At 39.5% G+C, this 22,703-nt stretch overlaps 1 protein-coding gene across 2 annotated transcripts in view; it reads right to left on the bottom strand.

The window, feature by feature from the left end:
* Positions 1 to 22,703, bottom strand: part of cntnap2a (contactin associated protein 2a) — a 365,865-nt gene that overhangs the window by 44,980 nt on the left and 298,182 nt on the right. For both annotated transcript variants that reach the window (XM_035948975.2, XM_023272089.3), the window contains exon 18: positions 7,886 to 8,056. In XM_035948975.2, coding sequence (XP_035804868.2) covers positions 7,886 to 8,056 — 171 coding nt within the window. The remainder of the gene's footprint in view (positions 1 to 7,885; positions 8,057 to 22,703) is intronic.

Here is a 22,703-nt window from a genome sequence, read left to right as displayed (position 1 = left end):
ACAACTTTTAAGAGCAATTTCTGCTCAATCATCTCTGACTTACCTAGAACTTTAATAACATAAAATCCAGCTATTTGTAAATTTGACCTGGATATCAAATACTTTCCACAATAATAAAAAAAAGTCCACTAACCCATTTTCAGAGCATATGTCTTGTTTTGTATTTTTGTGACATGTAACTAAATATTCAGAAAATATCACTAGTTGACATCTGCATCATCATTTGTTTTGTTAATGTGCACTAAAAGATTGGACTTTTCATGACAGCTTAAATTTCATTTCACAACTAAAGTCACCCGTAATTTAGAGTGTTTTTACTTGTCCAATATTGCAGCTCATGAATCAGTGGTATGTTGAGAAATACCAGTGAACATTTCAGGCTTGTATCTTCAATAGCTCCTCAGATATTTCAATGTGCAAAAAATGTGCTGAAAGTGAGTCCATGGGCATAAAAAGGATCTTAGAAAGTACTGGATATATAAACCTAAAATTCCACAGGCACCATTGTATGTATTTATAGTGTATGATAGTTTGAGCAGAGCTGCAGGTGAGCCGGTGTGCTCGAGCTGTGGGAGCTGGGTGGAAAAACAGGCAGAAACTTCATGGATCTGCACATTTTAAAACTGTTATCAAGCTGTATGAAGGCGAAGAGTTACATTTAAGCCTTTTTAGGCCTCGAAGGGATTAATTTCATGGAAAAAAAATATCTAACTTTGACACAGATATGAGATTTTTGAGGTTTAATCAAAGACTTAGAGGGACTTTAATTGTTTGTTTATTTGTTTTTTGGCTTCACAACCGATTTGCAATCAATCTAACTATACCTTTCTCCCTCCCTTCCTACCATTGCTTCCTTCTTATACTTTCCTCTTTGATTCCTCTCTTGTAGACGTTAATAGATGAGATACAGGAATAAGAAGTCATCCCAGCAAAAGCTTGTCTGAATGTGCTGAGTACATTAACCCATCAGATAAATCTGGAAAAAGCACTTACACATTTAAGTACCTAAAGCATGCAGACAAATAGACATATGCCCACACACACACACACACACACACACACACACACACACACACACACACACACACACACACACACACACACACACACACACACACACACACACACACACACACACACACACACACACACACACACACACACACACACTCTGTATAAAGCCTCTGACAGCCTTTAGTGCACTGAATTAATGATGTCTGTATGCACACAGCAAGTCTGCAAGGCGGGGTGGAGTGACATCAGTTATTTTAAATGCTGAAAGAAAGCCAAACATATATCACAATACCACAATAGAAACAAAGCTACACCAGTGCTGCCCAGTAACACTGAAGTGTGTGTGTGTGTGTGATAATTTGTGTGTTGTTTTAGCAGCACTGCAAAGCAAGATGTATGCCATACAACTTCCTGTCTACAGGCAGGAATAAAAACTAAAGTGCCCTCAGAGCACAGAGCTTGTCTCATCTATTTGCACAGCTGTGATAGATGCCGTGAGTGTAAATGTGTGTGTGAATGTAATTTTGCATATGTATGTGCGCATGTACTTGCATGCTGGCCTAGAGGAAACCCTGCATGGCTTTTTAGTTTTGCTATTTGTTTTTCTATTAATCTTTTAATATGGTGTCTGAAAGAGCCAAGTTGTAAATTATGCGTCAGCACAGCACAATGAAATGATGGCAAACAGTGAAAGAGACTGTGAATATCTTTGTGTGCACACATATATATATATATATATATATATATATATATATATATATATATATATATATATATATATATATATATATATATATATATATATATATATACATATATATATATGTGTGTGTGTGTGTGTGTGTGTGTGTGTGTGTGTGTGTGTTTTGCTAATGTGAAGTTTAATTCCGCTCTTCCAGATTGATTTTCAGATGGCTGACAGCGTATTATCTCTGTTATCTTTTCTCTGATACTGGCTAATTCTTTGTTGTCTGTCTCATTTGCTTTGTTAACATTTTGTCCTGTACTTTTTTTTTCATTTGTGGTACAGCTTGGACCTTGAAGGATGGATTTAACCAATCTCAGAGTACCATAGCAAAGCAAACCTGCTTCTGTTGAGGCTGAAGAGAAATTTAAAGGAACTTCTCAAAAGCTAAGCGACAGAAAGGCTCTTCAAATAAGACTCTCTTGTGCTTATCAGAAAGTCCATGCTCACAGTGAAAAGCATCCTCACTACTTCTCAGCGAGAACATTGAACAGATACAGCGAGATAAAGATTAACTGTTCTTTTGAAGAGAAATAAAAACTTTCATAATCTTGGTGGTGACTGGTTGCTTTCCTGCTTGGTAGATAGCTAGATATTACTTGAACAAGTCAGAGAGGCATGTGACAAAGCTGCACCATCTACTGCTAAACTTCACATGTAAACTTTGGTCTTCAAAAGAAAAAAAAACAGGCAATAATACAGTTTCTTAAGCAGAGTTTTCCTTTGGGAAAGTACATTTCTCAGCTGGATACCAGCCTGAGAAGTTTATAACCTTTGGGCGTGACTATCGCTGAAAATACAGCCTCTTAAGGACATGGCACATGGCACATTCTTCTCCTTGAGCTGCAGAGCATCCCAGAAGTCAAGCATTTGTGTATTTAAGGATCTACAGTATCTTTCCTCAGTCCAATACACATTTCTGACTATGCTTTCAGAGCTGAGGCTTTCAGAGCCTCTCAAGCGTATCTATGCCTACTTCTTGCCATTGAAATTCAAAGTGGAATAGTGTCCACCTGATGACTTTGAGTCGGCCGAGGTCGCAGTAAAGAGTGCGTTCTACAAGGTTTTGCGTGTGCATCAGCGAGTGTGTGTTTATGCGCTTTGAGCCCTTGCGACGGCCACAGCCATGCTATTCTAGCTTAATGCTAGTCATTTCATGCCCTGACTGGATTGCAGCCGATAGAGCCTTTGCACCAGCGAGAGGGCAGAGATTATGTGTGTGTTTGTGTGTGTGAGTGTGCATGCGAGTCATTTTGGTGATTGTGTGTCTAAACGGGTGCTGTGGGGCAAAATGCAAGATGATAGCAAGGGAGAGGAGAGAGGAAATCGATGTGGGGGCATTTTGAAAGCCTCGGGAGACACATGCACACACATCCACACACACACACACACACTCACACACACACACACACACACACACACACACTCACACACACACACACACTGCAGCTGGGAAAGGGTAGATACCTACTGTATCTTCGTGTATGTTCTGTGTTTTGTGCAGTTTGTGAGAAAGACAAACACCAAACCCCTTCAGCAAATTTCTCACAGTACCTGTATAGTGCCAGCACATCGTTTTCTTTTTCTGCAAGAATCGATGTGTGAATTTGTAGGTGTGTATTTGACTCCAGAAAGAACTGAGAAAGAAAATGAAAAGCTTATGGAGCTTTAAAACCACAAACCGGTTGACATAATGTCATTTAATTGCTTTAGATAGCACTTTGGCTCCAAATTGCTCTGTCAACTTTGTGTCTGTCCACTGGCTGAATCTTTGCAGCAACAGAGTGGGCACGACCAGGAAATGGTCAGCGAGTGCTTTTGACACCAAATGTTCAAATCCCTTTGAATCCCAATGAAATGCAATTAGTCATCAATCGACAGCCGTGCGGTGCCAGGAACTCCCTTCACTATGCAGCTCTGTGATTAAATTGAAGCCCAAGATTTTAAAGCTCTTGATCGGAATGGCTCCAGTGTCGCTGCGGGGAATTTAATTTGAGCTGCTGGAACATGATCAAAGAAACCCGCTGCATATAATGTCAATCATAACTCGCAGAGAGGACTTTGAGATTGTGAAATGGGGTAATGTGAAGCTGTCCTATTGTTTGTCCCATTGTTGGCTGCTTAAAAAGCTCTACTCCTCTGTCACCCTCCTTTCCATTTCCAGTTTGACAAATCTGATGCTTTTGTATGGTGAAAATACATATCAAATTGATGGCTGGGTTCTGATACTGAGCTCCATTCTTTGAAAAGTTGATGAAACTGTGAGAAAAACAAATCTCTCATTGAATCTCTTCTCCGTCCTTTTCTCCCTTTCTTTTTATTAGCCCATAGCATGCACACACCATTCAAATCGCAGGCTCATAATGTCTATTCAGGGCTGGCTGCTCCTTTTGCACACTGAGAAGACAAACAGGAGCCATTTCAGGAACTCATTTTCCTCACCTGCGTTTCCACCAAAAGAGCAGTGGTGTAAATTAAGTTCCAGGGAGATAGTTTTAACTCTCACCAAAGTCCCTGCTTGCTGTGGTACTTTCCAAGGGTTCAGAAACCCTGGGAGTGTGTGGATTACAGCACAGAATTTTTGCCATTTGGTTAAGTATGTTTTCCTGAGCACGGCTACACACCCAGCCTTTACAAAAAGAGACAGCAAACATGTTGTTTTGCTTGTAGTTTGTGGCCAACAATAATTTGGACGAAACAGCTAGAGCTTTTAGGACTAAAGCTTTCTGACTACAAAGCCTAAGCCTTTTTTTGTTACCCATTCTTGCAATATTTAGAAGGAGTTTGAGTCTGGTGACCTTTTGATATGTCAGCAACCTAATTTGCTTAATTGTTCCAGAGCTTTGTCCGAGTCCACTGTGTGTTTTGTGACAGTACAATCACAACGCTGGAGTCGAGCTTATTGAGTCATGTTAATTTCAGTAGTCAAAATATATTTAACATTCTTAACTAATCAGTTATTAAGCAGGTCTTCAAATATTTAGAAAAAAAGTAGTGTGAGAAATTAGATGTAAACACAACAGATCTCAATTGAGTACTTAAATACTTGAGATGTAATTATTTTTTACCATTTACCCTCTGAAGCCCAAAACCTGAAAGGCCTTTTATCTGTGAAAAAAATACCCAAATGGCACCGTTCATCAGAGCCAGAAACTGTAAAAATGTGAAGAACTGTCAGATTTTCAACCTTTCCCTGAACTACTCATCTGTGTAATGTCATTCCTTCAGAAAACACAATCAACTCTAAGCTTAAAGTTGTGGCATTTCATCAAAATCTATTTACTCTACATGTCTCAGTTAAAAACTGAATCACTTGTACTAACCAGACAAAAAATTCTGCACTCCTTGGTGCAATTATGAAGCCACTAGTGACTCATCTGTGGCCAAAAGTCACATGAAAAAAAATCAGGGATTTTTTGGCTGAACTGGGCTAAACTGCAGACTGCCAAATATGGAAGCAATTTTAACAATAAAATATTTTTAGTACGTAGAGTCACTGTATTGGTAAGTATGTAAGTACTTGGAAAAATGCTGTACAAATAAGCAATGAAACTGAATTTTTTAAATGATTTGTGCCATTATGACTCTTTTAAACTGTGCCTTTTTAAAATCTCTCTTTTTCTAGCCACTGTTTGTGGTTGCATGGTGGTGTCCAACATTATGTTGTTGTGAAAAATGAGCCCACAGTGAGAAAAATGTTGCGACAGGAACAAAAAACTCTCAGAAACTGCTTGGGGCTCAGGTGGTTAACTAATACTACGATTTTTTTTGTTTTTGTGAGGGTGCACAAGTGTGTGTTTGTGTGTTGAAGATTGGTTAAAAGTCGAAACTGACGTTCATCTCTTTAATGCATGATAGTACACACTGTGTGTGTGTGTGTGTGTGTGTGTGTGTGTGTGTGTGTGTGTGTGTGCTGGAAAAGGCTGTGAGGTCTTTTAAGAGGTTTAAATGCTTGTATTAGCAAAATTGTTTTTAGAAAAAGGAGAGCGACGGAAAGAAAGAGAGAGAGAGTAAGAGTAGGTGGGTGTATGTGTGTGAGGGAGGTTGTGTTTTGTCATCCCTGAAAATGGGTGATTTGGTTAAACAGAGGTTCATAATGGACATAATTATTGCACACACCAATTACCTTAAATAAATGATTGCTCTGTCTTGCAATCACACAAAGCGTGTGCTATAATCAGGAAGGCAGATGACTGCTGCCGGTATGTGCGCCTGCATTAGACTGTCTGTCTATGCGATCCTGAAAGTGTGTGTGTGACAGGTTGCACTCAACACGATCATACGGACTGCTAGATTAAACTTTGCACTAAGCTAGATACACTGCCAAAAAAAAGTTGCACACTAATATTTTATTGGACTGCCTTTAGCGTTGAGTAAGGCACTCATTCGCTGTGGCATTGTGTCGATAAGCTTTTGCAATGTCACAGCATTTATTTCTGTACATAGATTTTTCTATGTACAAATCACCAAGATCTTATATTGATTATGTGAGAGTCGGACCACTGCGCAGTGTCTTCTCCAGAACATCCCAAAGATTCTCAATGGGGCTGAGGTCTGGACTCTGTGGAGGCCAGTCCATGTGTGAAAATGATGTCTCATGCTCCCTGATCCACTCATTCACAATGTGAGCCCCATGAATCCTGGCATCGTCATCTTGGAACATCAACTGCCATCAGGGAAGAAAAACTCCACTGATGGAAAGAGCTGGTCATTCAGTACATTTAGGTAGTCAGCTGACCTCATTCTTTGGGAATATAACGTTGTTGAACCTGACCAACCCCAGATCATAACTCTAACCCCCCACAGACTTGTAGGCACTAGCCATGATGAGGGCATCACTTCATCTGCCTCTCTTCTTACCCTGATGCCCCCATCACTTTGGAACAGGGTAAATCTGGACTCATCAGACCACGTGACTGACCACATATGTGATGGTGATGATGGTTCACCACTATCATTCTGGGTTTTAATAATGTGTTGGATGGTTCTTAAGCCCTATTCATGTGGGATTAGTATTACCTCGGGACCAATGGTGATTTGTCATAATTATGGAGGATGTCTGTGATCTTAATCCCTTGCGAATGCGCTATGTCTGTAATTTGTAAAGTAAAAATTCCACTGCGAATTACCTACCATATTTCGCCAAACACTGATGTCCTGTGGTAATACTAGTCCCGTGCAAATCTGCATCTCAGTGATTGAGGGGGTGTGTTAGTTGTTTTTTTTTTTTTTTTAATTTTTTATTGCGCCCCTTTTTATACCTCTTTCCTCATTGAACTATGGAGGCTGTGGTGGAAATTATTGACAACATTTTAGGTGCAAATGCAGGAGTAGGCCGATACACAACAGGCCTGTGGACCATTCACAGAAATGGCAAAATCAGATCAACAAGAAGAGGGAAATTTGGGAGGATACTGAGATGGATGACATGCGTAGCAGCATGCAGTAAGAAACATTTTTCTAGGCCTATCTTTCAACAGGCTTAATACAAATGCCCTGACGGCCTGTTATCCCAACAACCCTGCCCACTGTTCTCAAGTCACATTGCTGCTTTGACATATTTACTGTTGCCATGACGACTGCATACCACGTTAACAGTGTGACAACAGCGGATGTTGCGACGTGCACAGATTTGACATCATATCCGGGCTGTACTGTAGGGAAATTCGAGTAAAATACAGACGTCGCTTATCCCGTGTGAATGCACTGCAAGAAACACAGACGTGGGGGGGGGTAATTCACAAATTACCAGAGATCCCCAGGTAATGCTAATCCCGTGCGAATAGTACATTAACCTGATTTTAGTAGTTTCATAAATCTCCTTAGTTGTTTTCTTTGCTTGATGCAGGCCAATAATTTGACCCTTCTGAGACAGATTAACATCCTTTCCATGACCACAGGATATGTCTTCCGACATAATTGAGAAGCTCCTCACTGCATCAGCTCGGGTTAAATAAGTTGTTGCAGCTGAAACGTATTCATCACTGCAGTAATCATCCAATGGAAAGCTTTTACCTATTTGCTTAGTTAAATCCAGGTGGCGAGTTTTTTTGGCCAGGCAGTGCCTAAAGCCAGAGTAAGAGAGAGCGAGAAGAGAGACAGGGAATCACACAGAAAGAATCTTACATTTGAGCTCCAAGCGAATGAAGTCAGTGTTGCCCAAGTTCTCCAGAAAGACGCCATACGGTGCGCTTGTCTTGAAATAGAAGGAGATGTCAGCGCTGATCTCACCCTGAAAAGTGGCAAAGTGCAGGTACGATGACGGGGTGGTGAATGATGCCGCGTTCCAGTAGTTATCTGTGGAAAAAAAAAACAGACAGAATCTCAACTCTGAGCATACCACATCTCTCCAACACCCTCCATTAACGCTGTGACAAACATTATAACCCATTCTGATCTGATAAGCCGCAGAGTAAATTCACTGTAGAAATGGTTTCATTTCAAACAGCAGTGCATTTTCATTCACGAGCCATCAATCTATTCTGGGGAAAATATTGTTATCTCCTGTTTGCTGTTTAATGTGGCTCATTTAACATTTCGTCAGTAAAAAATTATTTCATCACCTAAACTTCTGTTTCTTCGCGGAGGTTTAAAACGTGGCCTGTAATTTCCTGCAACCTCAATAACATTCAATAGACAGTTGATCATATCAACACAGCGGAGAGAGATCATTTCTCTTCCTCTAAATGAGGACTTGAAAAGGGGAGACGAGGGTGTAGACCAAATGTTGTGGGATTTTTGATAACTTCTCTAATGATTTCTGAATGAAGGGAAACCAGGGGCAACTAATGAAGACGAAGTAGAGGCTCACTAAACAGCTGCTGATGAATTATCAGACTGTGGTTGATGAAGTGACTTCTCTGCTGTCTTCTCTCCCCTCGCCATGTCTCTGTCTTGCTCATATCAGTCAGACAAGATGAGGAGGAGGAGGAGGAGGGAAAGGAAAAGGAAAAGAAAGAAGAGGAGATCATGGAGAGGACAGCCGAGGAGGGAAGACAGAAGAAGCAAAAAGAAGCCAAATACGGGTGAGAGGATAGAATATTGAAGAAGCGATGGAAAGTAGGGGAGTAAAGTCATGCAGAGGGTGGACGACAGGGAAGGAAGAGGAGCTGAGGGGCATATGGAGGGCAGGAGGAGGAAGGGAAAAGTGAAGGCTAATGTGGTATCAGCTGAGTGAGATCTCTTTGATGCCTCAGAGGATTGGCTTCAGACCCTCCACTACAACCCTGGAAAACAGGAACAGCTGTGTACAGGAGAGAGGAGTGTGTGAGTTAAAGTGCAATCTCTGGATGTCTGCAACTAAGGATCCATTTAACTGTCACTTATTATCAAATATTATGACCTGACATGCATCTATATGTCTAAAAAAATGCTGTAAAACCTCTGGTTTTGCGTAGGCAACAGTCCAAACTCAAAGATAATTAACAGCCAAGTCTAAAAAAAAAAGGCAGCAAATCCACACAATTGAGATGCTTCTGCAGAAAATACACATACACTACAGGCCAAACATTTGGTTTCTGTTCACAATGTCTTTCTTAAAAATGTAAAGATAATAAAAACCAGTATGAATTCTATGGATTCTGGGATGCATTTACTACATGATCAGACTTTGCTTTCATTGATATGCACCATTTTCCTCAATTGACTTTCAGATATACATTGAAGTTACCAGAAAATTGCTGAATAAATGTTCACAAAAGAAAAGAAGGGCTTAGTTTTAGAGGCAAGAAGATTTGCAAGAGTCACAACTTCAGTGCAAAAGTAAAAAACACACAAACAAACAAATCACAGTTTGTATTATTCACTTTAAGTCTTTGACTTTTGAGAGTCTGCATACAAAAATCCCAATAAATCTTAACTGTGTCTCTATAACTCCCACAAAAATGGCTAGAAAGAGACAGCTGAGCAAAGAAACAAAAGTACAGATACAAATACCTGATAATTATAGCAAAAATCTATTCTGAGTGACTCTTTATATAATAATCATGTTTATTTTGTTGCAAAGTACATCAATGAAACTATGATCTTTTCTTTTTACAAATTTGTTCTTGCTTCAATACTTTTGGCCTGCAGTGTACGGATTTCCTGACAAATGACAACTGTTGACTAATTGCAACTTCTAAAACAAAAAAAAAGCAGCAAATTCACAAACCTGAGACACCTTTGTAGAGAATACATTTAAGTTTTTCCTGATAAATGACAAATGTTGCTGGTTATTAATCGACCTATTTCAACATCTGCCTGCCTCATCCCTTTTAGTGTGAGCTGTTTTGTGTGTTTGATGCCTGTAGTTCTGCACCACTGTCCATGCATCTCTGTGTATTTGTCTCCTGGTTCAGTGTGATAAGCTGAGGGTTCAGCTTCTCCCTCTCTCTTTCTTGCCTCGCATCCCAACTCCCTCACTAAGGGGAAAGGGGAGACAGCAGCCAAACACACACATTCATACACCCACGCAAACACACAGACAACCACCCACCGATGCAGTCGCTGTGATTAGTGCGCTTGAAGTTGGAACATTGCTCATTCCTCAATGGGAGGCACAGCCAATTATTGAACAGGGTTAATTCAGGACTAAACAGGAGGACGCCTGCAGAGTCCACAGAAACAAATATTTGTTTACTATGATCACAGGAAAGGAAACCAGGTCCACATTGTTGGTCACATTAAAATGATTCTAAGAAATTCTTGGTTGATTGGAGACTATGCAGGGCTTAAAGTTAGAATAATGATGGAATTTTACAAGAAATAACCCAAAATATAAAGTATACTGATGCACATTTGCACAGGGAATTCCCTCCGTTTTCCTTTGTGTTTCGGTGTAAACAAACATAGCGACCATCGCACAAATACAAAGGTAAGATAAAAAAAAGTCTCATGTACTCTGCTATTTATTTGTATGCACTCAATGAGACCATAAAAGCTTCAAGCAAGAGAGTAAAAAGAAGGCTGACAAAGATATAGTGAGCAAGGACACTCGGATATAGAAATACAGCTTGCAGGCGAGTCTCCTACTTGAAGGAGGGGGAGACAATAAGAGGAAAAAAGAGACAAGTGGGAGGAAAGCGAAACTGCTCAAAAGAGATCCATGGTGTGCGAACCAAAGGGGAAGACAAAATTAGGGGGTTGACAGAAACTGGGTGCTGGAGAGAGAACAGCTTTGGAGGAGTAAACACGGACGCCAAATCATGAACTTCTCATCGTCCTTATGCCAAACTCACAGATGCAACTGGTTGGCAAGGCTTTGCGGCACATTTATTACTCCCATATTGAAGTGCTTATCAAACAAATGTTTCAAAAACGGATCCAACACATGACTGCGTTTCCTGACTAAGACATGACCAATATTAGACTATTCGTCACCATGCCTAATAACTTGCTTGATGTTGAAAGGCAAAGCAAATTAAGGTGTTGCCACATTTATTGACTTAATTTCTATCAAGTGAGTCTGGTACGAAGGGCCATATGCCACTCCAAACAGCAGAAGACCAGCCGTGGAAGACAGGCAAGACATTCAAGTGGTACTGTAAACTGTTGTCTGCAAGAAAGTCATTTTCTCTTACGTGTGAAAGTCTGAGAGTTCATAGAAACATCAAATGAAAAAGCTTTTACAGAACTGTGCCAAGACAGGCTGAAATAGTTTTCTTGACAAGTCGTCTTTCTGTTTAATTTGTTCTCATTGCAAAGCCAATACAGAGAAGCTCATCCTGTTGTCACTTCTGCTCCTCGACGTCCTTGGACTCTTTATGTCGGTGCCCTGCTCAAGCACTAGAGTACGTCAGATGTACTTACAGTTTGTCTGTGGCCTTCATTGCAGAGCTACGTGGTTGTTAGAAGTTTTATTTGTTGGAAGTGATGGAATGCATTCTTTCCTTCTTCTTTCAGAAGTTTGACCTAATATTTTATAGCCACAAGAATCATCTAGTGCTTCCTTGTTCTCTAACACCTCACATCCAAGTATACTTAACATTAAGGCGCTATTTGAAACATTTACCCGTGAATCCAAGACACGAGAGCAGCATGGATAGAAAATTTTCAGAAAACTGACACTGTGTACAAGAGTCATTGCTGTCTGGATGAGAGAACCACCAGCAGTTAGCAGCGTGCAATGATACGAAATACACTTCTTCTTCTCCGGTTGTTGACTAAATCCCTAAAAATTCATCATGAAAATAATACCTTTTTACCTCAAAATGTCAGAATGCGTGGATCTACGTCATTGCTGCCTCCCTCTCCACTCACTCCTCGCTAACAGCAGCTCCAACTGAACATCTAGTCTACACCTATCTGCTCAGACTCTGTAAAATTCAGGAATACATCTTCAAGCTGCAAACTGATTCTGAAAAAGAATAGTGGTATGGAATGATGGCATAAAATGTGGTATTTAATGGTATGGAAAGCTCCATTATACAAGTTGACAGAACTGGTTTCTTAGATTTGTGACACGAACTGCAAAGCATTAGAAGTCAGAGGGTAGATTTTGAAAGAAGGGGGTTAATTTTACCCAAAAAAATAAGACAAATGAGGTTACAAAAGTTACCACTAAGGTTCTGGGCCAATTAAAAGGGGCAAATAAACAGAAGTGAACTAAGGTTGTAGTAGCTGAATAACATGAACACCTGACCACACTCAGCGAGATTGATGTATGAGCAATAACCCCTACATATTCCTTGACAATTGTTAGTACATTACTAATTCCTTGTAGCATTCATATTTATTTATCTATCATTCTTTTGTATTTTATCTATTATTACTTTTTTCCATAATAGAGTGTTTTGTTTTGTACCTCTTGTTTTGATTGGTGTTCATTTGCTATTTGATTTTGTTACTCGACTCCAAGAACCCTGCACAAGAATTCCAATGTGCCTAGACTGTCTGTGCACAAATGGCAAATTAAAAAATGTTAAATCTTGAATCAAACTGATTAATAAAAAGAGGCATATGCACACTAAGGGGGAAACATAAATACACCCAAACTAACTACAAAGAAAATACAACAGCTAGTCTATATACACTAGTTCGTCCCCTAATCAGAATAGGTCAACAAGCAACACCAAAAAATATATTAAAATTTCAGTCAAATGATTTACATATTACACTTAAATCAAACAACCCAGCAGTAGCAGTCCTGCTACTTAAGATTACTGCTACTGTGGCTTCATCTTTTGCCAGAATCCGACCAGATGATCCAAACAGAAAAAGCATGATACCCCAGTACTGGTAAAACAAGAAATCTAACATAATGCTGGATATACAAAAGTTAACTAAATGTGTGCATTTAAAGCAACAAATGCTAGCTTAACTTTAAGCATGTTGTTTATAAAGTATTTGCATCATGGGTGTCAAAAAGTGTCTAAACTAAAGTTTTACCAACTTCTTCTTTGATTATGAGGCTGCGAGTTCAGCCATCACAATGTGAAACCCTAGAACTCTAAATCCACGTTTTAAGATTGGAAAACTCAGCCATGGCACTGACTGCTCATTTTGCTCATGATAGAGGTCAACAGAAATATAAAAAAAACACAATATGTACATATTTACAGAGCAAAAACTTCATTTTTTCCTAAGAATATAAACAACTACACTCAGCACAACTCAGTTTGATATCTGACTTTCATGCAGTGGGTTGGTGGTGCAGTGTTTATGGTCAGCAAATGTCAAATTCCCAGAAGGCAACACTATCACTGAAGCTCAGTCCTTTGACCAGATGATGCGGAATGCACAGCTACAACTTAAAAAGTTGGTTAAAAGTAATGTTTTAAGGCAGTCAGCCAGTCCTTTTTTTTTTATCATTGTTGCTGAGCTGGGTTACAGTCATTTCAAACGTGAGAAAAAGGAGTGATGAAATCTCAGTGCGTCTCAACCACATCCAAGCACACAGCTCAACTCCAACTCCCCTGCAGGTATCAATGCAGAGAGAATCATGTTCATACCCACGAAAACTGAGCAACTCCTGCAGCCAGCCAAAACCCTATTAAATAATTATCACTTTTTTGCACTTCAGTAAGTGTTTTTTCTTACTAGTTTTTCCAACACGCTGTATGTGTTGATCAATCAACACATTTAATTGAAACACTGTGCAGCACTGATACCAGCTGTTGACCTGGGAATTAGACCACAGGGGCAAAAAAAAAAAGAGTGTTAAAAAAAATAAGAAGTCAAACCCACTGAACTGTAGAGGCTGACATGATGTGAAATACGGTTTGAGGTGAAGTTCGGGTCTGAAAGCCAACTAGATGATTCATGTGCCTGTGCTTGACCAGCTGGGTTATTTGCCAGGACCAACAGATGGTAAGGACGACTGACTGTCTCAGGTCATTAACATGGACATTTTCAGGCACACACACACACAAACACGCGTGTAAAATACAGTACTTGTGTGTTCACATTAGAAATACAAATCAATCTACACTGTTAGCAAGCAGAGGACGCTACAGTAGCTCGATATCATCCTCACACATGCTGCATGTATGCACAGTTTAATATCAATTCATGACATTTCAGATCTCATCCGTAGAGCACTTATTCCACAGTTTGCTTCGGCAAACACACACCCTGCCATCTAATTTAACTTCTCCACTTGCGACTTCTTCTGCTACACACTTCAGGTTAAAGATGTTGGGAGGCTTTTTCATTGAAGGACTAAGAATAGTCTCATCTAATGAGATAGACAGCAGTAGCTATCTTGGACGTTCACGCCTCTGACTTGGGAAGTGGCGCTAAGGGCACGGATCCGATATTATTGTTCAAAACACTCAAGCCTATATATAGTTCTGCAACATGATGGACTGTGGCTCATAAAGCGTTTCTTCTTTGCTCACTTCAAAATTTCCATCAGGACCTGTGTTTCATCTCATTTGAGTAATTTAGCCATCTGTGGCATGTAATTTTATGGTCGGGGTACTATATATTCACGGTAAACGTAGCGTAATTACTTTGCATCTGTCATTTGAGAGATGAAAAGCCTTTATTAATCTTACTGTGTAATTAGGTTGCATGTCGTACATTTTTAGCACTAAACCTTCAGAGCTCAGAGCCACGAACGAAGAGGTGACACGAAAAGAGAGAGAAATACGAATCATTTCAGTCTTTAGCTTCCTTCAGTTTCTATAAATCATAATTAGAGGGAAGGAATTCACGTACTTCAGAAAAGCAGATATTAGATTATAAAGCGCTTGGGTTGAAACTATCCATCAAGCAGTACATACGTGTCTAATTACTACGTCATGGGTGTTAACTTATTTAATAAGGTACTTGTTGCGATTGAGAGAAATATCCCTGCTCTGGTGATCACACAACCAGCACACAAACGCAACACAAATAAGCTCAGACAACCACAAAGAACCTGTAAAAAAATTATTACTCATAAAGACATCAGATAATAAAACCTTCGAAACTGGAAAGAGGAATAAATGAATCTAGCTTGAGGGCAGTTTGCCGTTCATTGCGTTTAAAATGGGATTAGTGCCTGAAACTAGTTCTGCTGAGATCTGCATGGGACATCTAAGGTTGCACAGTTATTTGATGGAGTCTGCTATTACAAGATTTACATGAGAGAGGAGATGTAAGGTAGTTTGGCAGCTCAGGCAGTAGATATACATCAGGGGATAATTATTTCTTTTTGTCAGTAAGGAGATACACCAAATCTTGTGTTACAGACTGCAATGACAACTATAAAGTTTGCACCACAGGGCTTAGCTGCTGAAATAAGGATGGGGAATGACAATGTCACCAAATGTAGACGTTAAAGTTTAATGTTTTTCTAGTTATGGGAAGACAGACAGAAGAAGGCCCGATTTTTAAACCAAAGGTTGAATATAAATCTTGACTGACAGTTGAGTCAGATTGCTAAGTGATAATTTGAAAACTAGAGTCTTGATTGGGGGAAAATCTGGTGTATATGAAATTGTATCAAATGCATGAAATGGAAATCAAATTGCTGGTTAGGGAGGGTATTGTTATTTACAGTGGTTTTCGAAAGTACTCCTTGTGTTTTTGCACTATTAATCATCTTAGGATCAGATTTAAAATAGCAATGGCATTGTTGTGTTGCAGCTATTGTAACTTATTACAAAGTTCTATGTTTTTCTAATTGCATGTTATTGTATTTCACTGAGGGCACTTTAAGAGTGACAGGAAGTTGTCAGTGAGAGGAAGTAAGTCAGTATGCAATTGAAAACGGCTGTTCTGGTTGCATCTGGGCTAATCCAGCGACATCTACATACATCTTTCACAGCATTGTGGGTATGTAGTGATTTATACTGCTTTTATGTATAGTTGCAAACGTTTATTTTTGGGACAGTGTTACATTTGGGAAATTTGTTGTTGGAAACTTTCTCCAGCTACTAGCGTTAAGGGTTGCTAATTGATATTCTACAATAGGCTCATATGAAAGTAATTACAAATAAATAGATCCAAAGACAAGTGATTTACGTTAAAATATGTTGTCGTATATTTCATTTTGGGTTGAGAAAAATAGAATTAATACATACAACTTGTAATGCTAAAAGGTGACAATTACGAATAGATTTAAGTTATTTTAGATAATGAGTTGAGATGCTTACAATGTATATTTGTACACATTAAAAGCAAGCATGGCATCTATCATGACTTTTGTCTGTTTCAGTTTCACCCTTCTTTCAATGTCAAACCTGCGGATAAGGAGTCGAATGTCTTCAGAGTCTTGATGTTTGGAAGGCGCTTATTTGACTGTCAAGTTATATTCAGTATGTATACCAAGGACAGTACAGGCATAATGACATTATGAAAACTTTTGCATTTATTTTTAGATTATTTTTTTTAAATGGTGGCCAGATATATTAAAAATTCAAAAACCTACAATCTAACAATTATAAAAGTATTCAGACCCTTTGCTATTGATTTCAAAATTGGCAGACTAATTGGCAAAAATGGCACACGAGCAAATAAATTCACCAGGCACTTAGCGTTTGAATGACATCAATTACAAAGACGCAGGCATATGGACAAGGAAATTAATTAGTTTTGAACTATCACATGTGACCCATGCAAGCCTTCATTTGTGGTCAGTCATGGGGCCGTGTCTCACAGCAGGTGCATGACATCATGATAGTATATGCTGCTTTGCTTCACTTGCTATCCTTTATTTTCATTTCCATCTATTAAAACGTCCAAACCTTTTTAACATCAATAAATGGGACTAATTCCTCTCTGTCTGCCTGCGACTGTATAGGCTGCCATTAAACTAGCCATGGAAATGGGCTTCATTAATGCTGGAGCACGTGCACGCAGACACACGAAAAGTTGCACTCTTACAGCAGAAAAAGAGACAGAAACACACACACAGGAACGTGCATGTGCGCATACACACAGACCTCCTCGCTAAAACTTTCCCTGACTGCTCAAGACATTAGTCATTTGCCTATGAAAACCCATTATATGGCAGCCAATCGTCATTGCTCTTACTGAGACAGAGCTCCACGCACACTATGAGAAGCATCAATCATACACAGAGTACCTATTCACGTGTGAAATTTTTAATATACATTTAATATGCCTTAATGGGCCAATGTATAATGTATGCTCCGTGTTCCAGTGTCTTGGCCAGCACTATGGCAAACATACCTCAAAGTCATCTTCATTTTAAAGTTTGTTCATTTGGCCACTCAATAGAAAAGAGGATAACTCTCTTTTGTGTGTCGCGCACACAAAGACATACAGGGGCTAAGAGAGTAAGACAAAGACAACACGGCCCCTTCCCACTGACAGAGGGGATCCGTCTTTAGTAATTGTGTTTGCCGCGCCGCCACATGATAGACCCCCACACACAAACAGATGTGATGTCACGGGTCATTAAATCATGGTTTGTTTGTATGTTGACAGCTCTGCGATGAGGGGGACATTAGCTAGAGTGGCACTGGGGGTTGTTGATGAAGGGACCGTAATGAGCGTGACACCTGGGAGGAAGAAGGGCAGGTGTTCTGTCATGTTGCGCACCCTCGACAGAACCAGGTCACTTCCCGTCCGGCGAATGAAGGGACGGATGGACTGATAAAAAACTCACCGCATGAGCGATGTGTAAACCACAACTGTGGCCTCCTTATTCCTTTGGCGTTATAAATCCACCAGTCTAACTCTAAAACCGGCAGAATGCACAGTCCACTGAGACTGCACATAGCTTCATCCTGTTATTCCCTTTAGTTTGAAAAATGAGCAGTCAATAGATAGTTTATGAAGCATTATTATAGTAACGATCATGCTGTCTTGCTGAAGATTAAATCCATGTTTGCTTTTCCTCTCCAAAGAATATTATTTTCCACCAAACCTCTCTGGTGCTTTGTTACATTGCAGATCAGATACCAGCATTATTTCCTCTCTATACTGTTTTAATCTATTATTCCTTTGGAGATTTAGATAAAATAGAGGCGATGGAAGAGGCAGAAGAAATCTCAAAGATATAAACACTTAATGAGGAATTCACAGTGTTTTGAATTGAACTAAGGGTTGCTTTCACATCTGTGGATTGCTTCATTTGCTCTGGACTGTTAAAACTGGACTGGAAAAAATAAGATACATGGTTGTATTTTACTTTAATTCTTTTCTATTTCATGCTGAAATTACAACAAGAAGAGATGGGAGAAAACATTCATAGCTGGCTTGAGGTATATCAAGCAAACAAAGCAACTTCTCGGCTCCTTGCAGAGTTCAAGGTGCACTGCAAAGAAGGTTTTAGTTCAATACGCAGTGGCCATATAGTGCCGTGCTATTTGACAAGCATCAACTGAAGCCTTAGCACACACCACAGAGGCAGAAGGCATCCAGGATTTGCTCTTGTGAAGCGGGACAGTGGCATATCTTGACAAGTTGACAAGCATCAGCCCATGTCATCTTCAAGTTGACTGGCTGATGCAAAGACACAAATGCTGCACAGACTCGGGGAGAAAACTGTGGCTTCAGCCGCTGAACCTCCGTTTGTGATGGCAGCTACTTCTTATGGTTTATTGGCTTTACACCATTAGTATAAGATAAGGAGATTGACTTTTATGAGTTGGTGTGAAGCCCAGGGAGATTTCAAATGAGAAATGTTTCATTTAACACGTGTAAAAGCTGCTATGGGATCCAGTTATTTCATATTAACCTGACAGAAAGTGCACAAAACAGGCGCAGGTAAGCCCAAATAAAACAGCACAGGCTCATGAGTTGCATGGAAGAAAAGTGGTCAATAGCGTCGTGCTGCAGAGTCTGTGTGTGTCTTCCAGCTGACCCCAAGTCCCACAGAGAGCAGTGTGCCAACACTGATTAGAAGAATAGACAGGAAGAGAAACAGCAGGGATTAAACTGCCTATCAGTGGGTGTGTGTGTGTGTGTGTGTGTGTGTGTGTGTGTGTGTTCTGCAGTATCTGACATCTGATGTTTACCTGAGAAACAACCTAAACTACAGGGACTTGACTGAACAGAATAAAAGGACGAGAGGATGAGTGCTTAGATGGAAAGTCTGAGCAGAGTTCTTAAACCTTCATCTGGCCGCATACAAGTGAGCATTAGCAGGAATGCATGTGCCACAACAGCCACAAAAACACCCACATACAGCACACAGTGATATTCCAGAGCAGAAAGGAAGTCAAGATAAAGCAACAGTTTCTCTGAATGCTTTGCACAATGCGAGGATTAGCAATGTGTTATTTTCAAATTCAAGTGCAACCCCAGAATAACAATGTGCCCAATTGTACTCGGCTATGCTTGAAGTGCTTTCTCTTGTTCCCTCTTATGCTAGTTTTTAACTAAGACCCCATTCAAGCCATCAGCAGCAAACAGTCAAAAGAGGTTTGTTACTTTCCAGAAGTTTGGCTAACAATGTCTGAATGTATTATACAGTCTAAGACACACTGATAATGCGTAATTTCCACTGGGATTCAGGATGAAGAAAGGACGGAAATATTTCTTCCATATGAGGAGAGTGAAGATAATTTAGAACAAAGTACGCTTTTGCTGTTTTTGAATTCTGATGCTTGTGGAAGTTAAAATTTATTTCATATTTTTGTTTTTTTACAGCAAGATGTTACAAGCAAAAACAGAATTTTGGAGTTTGGGCTATTTCGCTTCCCTAACATGTCTTCCTTCAGATTAGGGAAATGAAATGTTAAAAATACACATTTAAGTGTCTATTATATATTGTCTGTTGGACATTTATGCAAATTAGCATGCACATTTAATTGCATAATCGCTCATTTGCATATATAAATACACAACTTAGAAAACTTGTTATACAAAAAATAATTGTTTGAATGTAAGTATTCAGTTGGGGAAGTTTCACGGCGATATCTATTAGTTTAAACAGTGGTTGCCAATTAAAATGGATATCTTTAAATGTCTTTTCTCCCACTCAAAGGCCAGAAATCTCCACCTCAGTAGCTCTTATATACACCTAACTTTTGATTATTCCTTCCTACACTGATCAGCTACAGCATTAAAACCACTTACAGTCAAAGGTGTTACACTGATAATCCCACCACAATGTAACGTTCTGCTGGAAAACCTTTGGTGATGAGGATATTCTATTGACATGTGACACCAACCTAAACATTGCTCAAGACTAAACACATCCTCTCATGGCGATGGCACTTTTCCTGCATGACAGTCTGCCAAAAACTGCTCAGGAACTGCTCGAGGAATATGTTAGCATTGACCCGGCGTCCAAACTCCCCAGATCCCAATCTGACTAAGCATCTGTGGGATGCAGCTGAAATGAGCCCGATCCACCGAGGCCCCACCCTGCAACCCACAGGACATAAAGTATCTGTTGCCAAATGGGTCAAATCTGTTTTGGCCACGAAAGAGGAAACTACACAATAATTAGCAGGTGATTTCAATGTGAGAAGGGGATTGTTTGTATATCACTCATAGCTTGATTTATATGACGTTTTACTCCTTTAAAACATGGTGAAAGTAGATTGATTCTGGTTTTTGTTAGGATTTTCTGATTCATGGAGTGATATAACGAGATATCTAAAATCCACCCCTGTGAAAATGTTTGGCTCTAATATATCAACACAATGAAACAATAATGTTGGAGCTTGATTTATCAGAAGTTCAGATTTCTACTGTGGAAATGAATGCAAAGTAGTGCATATTCTGATTGATAATACTCCATTTGCATTTTTAAACATAACAGTTCAAAAAATACATTTCTTGTTTAAACTTATCAGATGGGAAGTTTAATGCTGATATCTATTACCTTAACTTTTTACGCCATTCACCTGTAGTGTCCTTTAAGGTAAAATAAAGTAGCCTATACTGTCTGTCAAAACCACAAGGACACCTTTTTGGATAAAGTTTAATACCTTACTGATTTTTAGAGTTTTTAGTCTTAGATCTGTGTGATAAACTTCTCTGGGTTGGGTCCAAATGTGATTGAGATGGGACACATTTACTGCAGTGAAGTACCACAAAATGTGCACAGAACGGGTCAGAAAACAGCTTGTCTGGCTGATCCGACTTTGCTTTAATGTGCAGGCATAATATGTGCCGTATAGCAGATCACGTGAGCACAAAAGAGAGATACTAATGATCATTAACATCTTCTGCATATAATTATAATATAAAAAAGTATTTTTTAAGCATGTGCCTAACAGAAGAGCCACATGAACTTATATCCCTTTGCAGCTGCAGTGAATTGCACACTATGTACCTGCCACTTAAAATAGTCATTCCAGGTAGTCATTCAACTGTGAGTGTATAAATGTAGCCCGCGATCATCCTGAGACTCCTGACACTTTGCACAGTACTGCACAAATCTTTCAGTTTTCCTCTATTACATGCCTGAATACATCAGTAGTGACAAAGACAGCTGACACCGGCTTGGCTTTTATGACTAATATTCATCAAGTACAGAAAATACCTTGAGAAAGGCTGAGATGGGAAAGGTTGGAGGGCGCAGGGGCCAACACTTTGAAAATGTTGTTCCACATCATTTCGCTGGCTTTCAGATGGAAGAATGTGTCTTATGGAACCTCTAAATACACAACAGCATGACTCAAAAGCTTTAGTCTGTAACTTTCTTGAGTGATTCGTGTGCACTTATCGCAGGTCATGGAAAATGCAGTAGTCTCACAGCTAATTTTGTGAGTTTTAACTGACTTTTTGAAATATTCTACTGCCAATCCTGACCCTGACCACTCGAATGACCCAAAAAAACAAATTAAACTAAACTACAAAAAAAAAAACAGAAGGCAATGTAATTCAGTGTAGATCTTTGCATTCCATTCTCCATACAATATTCTCACTCATCCACAGAGTAAAATGCATTCACTTCATTGCAGTAGACACCAAAAAGGCAGTGTTTGTACAAGAATTTCCCACAGCTTAACATCAAATAAAGGATATTCACCTTTGCTAGCTCTGACTGTTCAAAAGTCACACACAATGTCAGAAAGGTGTATTTTATTAAGAGTGGTTTTCATATGACTAGAGGTGTTCTCTTGATGCAACCTTTTATGAGCCTTTCGCAAAGGTTATGCAGTCGCACCTCAACAACCAGCTGAGAAGTAGTTTGAAAATGAAACCACTCCTCTCTGCAGCTGACTTGGAGAAGGTCATTAACGCACCTGTTTCTTCTAAATTAGGCCACTGTCGCTGTTGTCATCCCGCCTCACTCTAAGGTTTCTTTTACACCTGCAGCTAATCCAGAATGCACACACCAGTTATCCACATCTACATGAGTAGGTTCCTCTCTGGTTTAAAGTTCATTTTAAGATCCTCCTAAAAGCACATCTTTTTTATGCCTAAACCTCAATTTAAAGTCAAAATTCATCAAATTCAAGAAGGTGAACCCAGTAAACATTCCTGTTTTTGCCTGAAAAAATGACTAAGCTCTACACAAAATAGTTGCCAGTGTATTGTAGATCGACTAATCATTATTCATTCATCTTCTACAATTTCATTCAGCAGACACTTTTATCCAAAGTGACGT

The sequence above is a fragment of the Amphiprion ocellaris genome, chromosome 22 (assembly GCF_022539595.1).
Source record: "Amphiprion ocellaris isolate individual 3 ecotype Okinawa chromosome 22, ASM2253959v1, whole genome shotgun sequence".
NCBI lineage: Eukaryota > Metazoa > Chordata > Actinopteri > Pomacentridae > Amphiprion > Amphiprion ocellaris.
This window is presented reverse-complemented; position numbering and strand designations above follow the sequence as displayed.